At 43.3% G+C, this 8,305-nt stretch overlaps 1 protein-coding gene across 1 annotated transcript; it reads right to left on the bottom strand.

Annotated features, from left to right (window-relative positions):
• Positions 1–1,520: 1,520 nt before the first annotated feature.
• Positions 1,521–2,030, bottom strand: LOC148926707 (uncharacterized). The gene has a single exon (XM_089059224.1). The coding sequence runs from the start codon at positions 2,028–2,030 to the stop codon at positions 1,521–1,523; it is 510 nt and encodes a 169-aa protein (XP_088915350.1).
• Positions 2,031–8,305: the final 6,275 nt, after the last annotated feature.

Raw genomic sequence — 8,305 nt, 5'->3', positions numbered from 1 at the left:
TCCAGCTTGGACAAGGATATCCCAGGAGTGCTGAATTCCAAGCCCGTTTTAAGTGCCCTGATTTTGATACCTGGACGGTAGGCTGTCTAGAGCCGCCAAGGCCTCCCATTTCATGTTCTCCCCTTTTCGAAGGGTGACACCAACCTTCTGCGGTTTGAGAGTTCTCGGGGCCATCAGTAGTAGGTACCTAGAAAGAGAAATATTAGTGACTCCCCCAAACTTAGGTTACAGACAAGGATGTAGGAAGATAGACTCTATTCCCAACATTTTTCAATACCAATCACAACATTTAGGGCATACAAGCAATCTAGTTAGAAATTAGAAAGATAGACTCGATTGTTAAAATCTATAAACACAACTTAACCAATTTTTGGGAGATAGACTCAATCCCTATGCCCATTGTTCTCCAAAATCCTTGAAGGGAGATAGACTCAATCCCTGAACACACATAAATCAACAAATTCAACAATAATATCCTCACATCTAAAGAATTGCAACAATGTTCATGCCCAAACTCAAACTCAACTCAAACAAGACAATGTAAACTCTCAAGTCAACAATGCATACTTAATGACTTCACCACAAGCAAAATTCATACCAAAACCCATACAATTTTACAAATTAAGCACAAGACTATCACCAATTCAACTTGTAAAGGCCATAAACTTCATACCCATCACACATTGCACATCATATCCATGGATAGAGAGGGTTGGAGGTGAAGAACATACATTTGTTGCTTATAGTGAGAGAAAATTCGAAAATTAGGGCTCCTTCTTGAGTTTGTTGGTAAAACTCCTCCAAATACACAAATTAATCGGACCAAAACACTCTACCAAGATGGAATTGAAGCTAGGAGGGTGGGTGTGTGAGATGTGAGTGAATTTGTGCGTGTTTGTAAGAAATCGGGTGGGGGAGAGAGGCGGGTGAGAGTGAAAAGAAAAAAAAAACGCACCTGCTTTATACCTAGGGCGTGCGGCGACAGACCCGGCCGGGTGGCATTTCACAACTAATAATCCACCCGGTCGGGTGAAAGAAATTTAGTACTCTCTGGAATCCCGACGCTGTTCGGACCCGACCCGGCCGGGTACCATTGTTGAACTGAAAAATCACCCGGCCGGGTGAACCCTTTCGACCCCTCTCTGAAACTTTTCTTCACGATTTGGATGACCCGGCCGGGTGGTATTTTGTTTGCGGTAAAATCACCCGGCCAGGTGAGACTTTCTGGGCAGATTTTTATGCTTATTCCGAGTCTACACTCCCTTTTAGCCAGTGTTTACAACTCAATCCTGCAAAACGTCAGTTTCCAAGCAAAACCAAGTCCACATTCCACTGAGATATTTGAGAAAGAAAACAAAACAAAGAGACTAAAGATACAAGAACCAAAAGAAAGAAGGAAAAACAAACACATCAAAAATTGAAAGACAAATCACACAAAAAGCGATAGAGTTACCTACTAGGGGTTGCCTCCCCTAAAGCGCTTTTGATTAAAGTCGTTAGCTCGACATCTCCATAGTGCATCACTGCGCCTCCAAGGAGAGACGAAACACCTCTTCCTTTTGCTCCATAGAGTGGAACTTCTTCACATTCTGACCATTGGCCGTGAACACTCTCCCATCATTAGCTTCGAGCTCCAAAGCTCCATTCTTCATTACTGTCTTGACTTTGAAAGGGCCGGGCGACCTTGACTTGAGCTTTCCGGGGAAGAGTTTTAGACGTGCATTGAATAGTAGCACCAAATCTCCGGGGAAAAACTCCCTCTTGTCTATCATCTTGTCATGGTACGTCTTGAGGCGCACCTTGTAAATTGCCGAGTTCTCAAATGCCTCATTCCTAAACTCATCAAGCAAGTTCAGATAAGTTTGCCTCTCCTTTCCGGCCTTATAGTAGTCGGCATTCAACTGCTTCACCGCCCAATATGATTTGTGCTCAAGCTTCGGGAAGATGACAAGATTTCCTAAACACCAACTGATAAGGTGACATGCCGATCGGCGTTTTATAAGCCGTCCTATATGCCCAAAGTGCATCATCGAGCTTTAAAGCCCAATCCTTTCTAGAGATGCCCACGGTTCGTAAACCGGCGGTTCCGGTTCGGAACCGCCGGTTCCGGTTTCGCAAAATGTGGAACCGGAACCGAACCGTGAGGCTTTTTGACGGTTCCGGTTCCGGTTCCAAAACCGGCGGTTCCGGTTCCGGTTCCGAACCGCCGGTTTTTGTACGGTTCTCACGGTTCCGGTTCGGTTTTGGCGGTTCCAACGGTTTTTTTTTTTTTTTTTTTTTTTGCTTATATAATTTGGAATTTTGGATTTATACAATAAATTGGAACAAGGCAATGGATAATTTAAATTGAAATAAGACGAATAAGGTGAAAATCATATCAATTTTATTGAATTTGAGTTGTAACTTGTAACGAACAACAATACATTACAATAATACAATTGTCAATACATTACAATAATACAATTGTCAATACATTACAATAATACAACAATGTGATATAATTTACAAGTGTCGTCGGAACATAAATAAAAAAAACCATGAAATGGGGGGAAAAAGGAAAAAATTGAAAAGGGCTTGAACTCAACTTAAACTTTCAAAGTTAAACTTTTCAAATTTAAGTTGAGTTGCCTACGTATCCACAATTTTATTGAGGAATCAAAGCCCACGTAGTTCTCTTACCTTGCTTACCTTTTTGGCCGGCCGTGCTCGCTGTTCACCGCCCCCCCGTCATTGATATTGTTGAGCGCCTTCGCTTCCGACCTCGTCATCGGTGGAAAACTCTTCACCATCACTCTCTACACGAAAGTCGAAATCCGGCTCTTGTGCTCTCATGTCCGCCTTTGCCCAATCATCAAGTAACATAGTGGCTTCCATGTTTTTGGCGGAGAGATTGCTCCTTTTGTCGTCTAGGACACAACCGCCGACACTAAAAGCTTGCTCCACGGCGACGGTGGAAGCGGGAACGGCGAAAATCTCCTTAGCCATTATCGAAAGTATCGGAAACTCTTTGTCATGTGTTCCCCACCAATCAAGGACGTCAATTTGTTGAGTAGGGGGACCTGGATTTTGAAAAATAGAGCGCGATTCCAAATATATATCTAACTCACTAGTAGCTCTAGTCCTATTGGTTGTAGCACCGTATAGATCTTGCAATTGTGATACTACATCGGGATCAATCATGACATTGCTATAATTCCCGCCACCAAAATCAAATGTCGAAGGACTAGGAGGAGCACGTACCTGGTGAATGGTGTTATATCGCATTTCATATTCCCCGAAGAGAGCACGAAGCGCACTATCTAACCTTAGTTTGATTTCTTCAACATTCGGAAGATTTAGTTCGAAGCTTTCTCCTCTTGTCAAGCCCATTTCGCGAAGTTGAGAAAAATCCAAATCGTGCAAACAACCATAATACATGTCTAAAATTTTATGCACACCATGCAACTTCCACTTTGGATCCAAGCATTTTGCAATCAAGAACACATTTGGAATACGCGCAAAATATTTCAACCATTTTTCAACCATATAAAACAAAATAGCCTTCAACTCAATGAATTGAGTATTTTTCACACATGTCTTAAAACCAATTGCCACATACATGCAATGCTCCAAAACACGCACAGAAGTAGGATAATAAACACCGGATAACTCAACAGTGGCATTTTTGAAAGCTTGGAATAATCGAAACAAATCCATGCTGTGGTCCCAACAAGAGGGTATCAAAAGCAAATCAGAAGGAACATGCGGGCAAGTTCTAAAAAAATCACATAAATACTCAATGTGGTTCAAAGTCGACTCCAACATATCGTACGTCGAGTTCCAACGAGTTGAAACATCCAAACGAAAATTGGTGTACCTGCACTGCTTGCTATGACAATATTTCTTCCAAGCTCTACCAATAGGAGCTTTGTTATGAATCAATTTAACAGCAGTTCTAATAGGATCAACATACTTTTGCCACAAATCGATCGCATCTTGAACACACAAATTCAAAATATGAGCAATACATCGCACATGAAAATATTTGCCATCAATAACAGGAGAACATGCACTGATGAGATCATCTATACTAGCAGTGTTAGCACTTGCATTATCAAAACCAACAGAAAAAATTTTATTGATCAATTGAAATTCATTCAAAACTTGAATGATCAATTGAGCAATTGCTTGTGCAGTGTGTGGTGCGGGAAATTCCCGAAATGCAATCAAACGTTTGTTCAAAGTCCAACTATGATCAACGAAATGCACAGTAATGCCCATATATGAATTTTTGCAAAAACAATCAGTCCACACATCAGAGCAAATCGAAACTTTATGACCCAAGTTAACAATAAACGTACCTAATTGCACCTTCTTTTCCATGCATTGTCTAACAACAGCTCGAGTCATAGAAGTTCGACTCAATTTTCTTGCAGCGGCATTATAAACTTGTCGCATACTCGACTCAAAAGCATCGTTATCAAAAGCATTGAATGGAAAATGTTTCATCACAGCAAATCTAGACATCACATTAAGAGCATTTTTATGATCATATTTTAAAAGAGTATTGCTACACATACCTGATGTTTGGGATGAACCCGTCCCACTCCCGGTCCCGCCTCCATGTTGAAAGTTGAGTTGAGTTTGGGTTGGAGCGATACCAAACTCGACCGGATGCGCTTTCTCCATGTGACGGGTAAATGTACCATATCCTCCACTCTTTCGTAATGTGTATACGTTTTCACAATAGTTGCAATACACATTAAAAGTGTTCGGATCGGTACTATCTCGTACCTTCTTGAAATGTTTGACCATGATATCTGAGGTTAAAGTCCTTTCAACTGGTTTAGGAGGTTGAGGCTGAGGAGGATGTCCACGACCACGACCACGACCACGACGACTCCTTGGTGGTGGGGGTGGGGGTGGCATTTCTTGTTGTTGTTCCTCTTCCGCCTCCTCCTCTTCCTCTTCCTCCTCGTCATCATCGTCGTCATCAAGATTCACCGGGGTTGGAATTTGTTGAGAATAGGCACCGGGACCGGGAGCACCACTACCACTACCAACATAAGCATCGCCTCCATATCCACGTCCGCCTTGGGATTGAGAGCGGGAGAGAGCAATAGCATTGGCCATATCTTGCTCTTCTCGATTCTACAAAATAATATTTGTAGCGAAAGTATCAAATAACATTATGAACAATAATGTAATGTAATTCATAATTAATAATATTAGTAGATAATAAATATTAACCTGCCACATATCCATGTTCCTTTGAGAAATCTCATCAATAACGGATTTTCGACTTGGCCTCTTGGACTTTCCTTTTCCCTTATCAATACGACCTTCTCGGGATGAAGACATCTTGATAGTTTATGGAATTATAGTAGAAATATGGACTTATAATTTTTTTTTTGTTTTAGCAATTGAGAAAGACAACTTATAGAACTATAGATCAAGTATAACAATGCGTAATATAAGAGTAGCACTTGAATAATTCAAATGAAAGCACAAATAGCACAATGAGAAATGGGAGACAAAGAGAGAGAATTGGGAGATTGAAGAGAGAAACTCTTATTAACACAAGAGTGGGGTAAATGTAAGTGAGGATAGAGGGGGGTATTTATAGATAAAAATTTGGGGGGAAATCTGAAATTGAATTCAAAATTCGAATTTAAAAAAAAAAAAAAAAAAAAAAAATTAAAACGGTCAAAAACCGCCGGAACCGCCGGTTAACCGCCGGAACCGCCGGTTAACCGCCGGTTTTACACCCGAAACCGCCGGTTTGGTCAACAAACCGTCTGACCACCTGCACTCAAACATCCCATCGAAGCTGCAACGTGTCAGCCTTGTGTTCCGCGCCAAAACCGAAAACCGCCGGTTTGGCGGTTAACCGCCGGTTTTCACGGTTAACCGGCGGTTTTGGTAAAAAACCGCCTGCAAAACCGCCTGAAAAAGCCGACCATCCTACCGATAGCTGGCCGCCTCGAAAACGTCGCCGGAACCGTGAAACCGCCGGTTAACCGGCGGTTCGGAACCGTCCGGAACCGGCGGTTCGGTGACGGTTTCGGTTCATTAAATTTGGAACCGGAACCGGCCCGCGGTTCAAATTATCACGGTTCCGGTTCAAGATTATTGTCACGGTTCCGGTTCCGAACCGGAACCGGCGGTTCCGGTTTCGCGGTTAACCGCCGGAACCGAAAACCTTGGGCATCTCTAATCCTTTCTATTGGCATTCATCGTCTTCTCCAAGATACCTTTTATTTCTCGATTGGCCAATTTAGTTTGACCATTGGCTTGAGGATGATAGGGAGAAATGATTCGGTGCTTGACACCATATTTGCCCAACACAACTTCCAGCCACTTGTTTTTGAAATGAGACCCCCCATCACTAAGTAAGGCTCTCGGTGCCCCGAACCTCGTGAAAATGTTCTTTTTCACAAAGTTTATCACCACCTTAGAGGAATTGACCGGAGTAGGAATTGCCTCCACCCAACGGGAGACATAGTCAATTTCCAATAGGATGTATTGATGACCAGAGGATGGCGGGAAGGGACCCATGAAGTCGATCCCCCATACATCGAAAAGCTATATCTCCATAATAGTAGTCATCGGCATTTCCTTCATCTTAGAGATACCCCCCGTCCTCTGGCATTCATTGCAGTGGAGAACAAACTTCTGACAGTCTCCATAAATACTTGGCCAATAAAATCCGCACTGGAGCACCTTCATTGCCGTCCGATTTGCTCCAAAATGACCTCCGGTGGGGCTTGAATGGCAATTTCTGATCACAGCTTCCCATTGTTCATCGGGGGTACACCTTCGAATGACCATATCTGCGCATCTTCTGAACAAGAGTGGCTCATCCCAAAAATAGAATTTGATATCATGAAAGAACTTCCTCGTTTGATACTTGTTGAGGCCTTCTGGGACCACCTTGGCTACTAGGAAATTCACGATGTCCGCGTACCATGGCGACGAGCTTTGAGCATAGAAGAGGTGCTCATCGGGGAACTCCTCGTTTATCGGCCTCTTCAAATTCTCTCCTTCAAAGCAATGCTCCAATCTAGATAAATGGTCGGCTACCACATTCTCACACCCCTTTCGATCCCGGATCTCCAAGTCGAATTCTTGTAGCAAAAGAACCCAACGAATCAGACGGGGTTTGACATCCACCTTAGCAAACAAAAAGCGGATGGCGGCATGATCAGTGAACACAATAGTTTTCGCTCCAATGAGATATGGGCGAAATTTGTTGAAGGAATACACCACAGCTAGCATTTCCTTCTCCGTGGTGGTGTAATTTGCCTGAGCTGGATCTAGAGTTCGGCTTGCGTAATAAATCACTCTGGACACTTTATCTCTTTTCTGCCCCAACGCCGAACCTACAGCCACATCACTAGCGTCGCACATGATCTCGAAAGGTTGAGACCAATCTGGAGCTATGAGCACGGGGGCACTCACCAACGCCTTCTTCAAAATTTCGAAGGCTTGTAAACATTCTTCGGAAAAATGGAACTTGACATCCTTAGCTAGCAGACTGGTCAGTGGGCGAGCTATCTGAGAGAAATCCTTGTTGAATCGCCTATAAAATCCCGCGTGCCCCAAGAAGCTCCTCACAGCTTTCTCATTAGATGGTGGTGCCATTTGCTCAATCGCCACTATCTTGGCTCTATCAACTTCTAGACCTGCAGCAGATATTTTGTGCCCAAGCACAATACCATCACGTACCATGAAGTGACACTTCTCCCAGTTGAGCACTAAGTTGGTCTCCTAGCATCTCTGCAATACTCTGGTCAGATTATCCAAGCACTGATCATAAGACGATCTGAAGACCGAGAAGTCATCCATGAACACCTCCATAATATCTTCCACCATGTCGTGAAAGATGGACATCATACATCTCTGAAATGTGGCTGAGGCGTTGCAAAGCCCAAAAGACATCTTTCGGAAGGCGTAGACACCGTAGGGACAAATAAAGGCCGACTTGTGCTGGTCCTCCGGAGCGATCAAGATCTAATTGTATCCGGAATATCCATCTAGGAAGCAGTAGTACTCATACCCCCCCCCCCAAATCTGTCAAGCATCTGATCAATAAACGGGAGAGGGAAATGGTCCTTCCTCGTGGCTGCATTAAGTATCCTATAGTCTATGCAAACTCGCCACCCGGTCACCAATCTTGTGGCTATCATCTCATCATTGCCACCTTGTATAATAGTCATCCCACCCTTCTTGGCCACGGCTTGGGTGGGGCTTACCCAATCACTGTCGGATATCGCATATATGATTTCGGCTTTCAACCACTTCAATACCTCCTTTCTGACCACCT

The sequence above is a fragment of the Salvia hispanica genome, chromosome 5 (assembly GCF_029641045.1).
Source record: "Salvia hispanica isolate PSC_SH4W2 chromosome 5, Shi_PSC_v1, whole genome shotgun sequence".
Classification (NCBI taxonomy): Eukaryota; Viridiplantae; Streptophyta; class Magnoliopsida; order Lamiales; family Lamiaceae; genus Salvia; species Salvia hispanica.
This window is presented reverse-complemented; position numbering and strand designations above follow the sequence as displayed.

Coding starts and splice junctions, on each gene's coding strand:
- LOC148926707 (XM_089059224.1), bottom strand. CDS start 2,030: ATGATGCACTTTGGGCATATAGGACGGCTTATAAAACGCCGATCGGCA.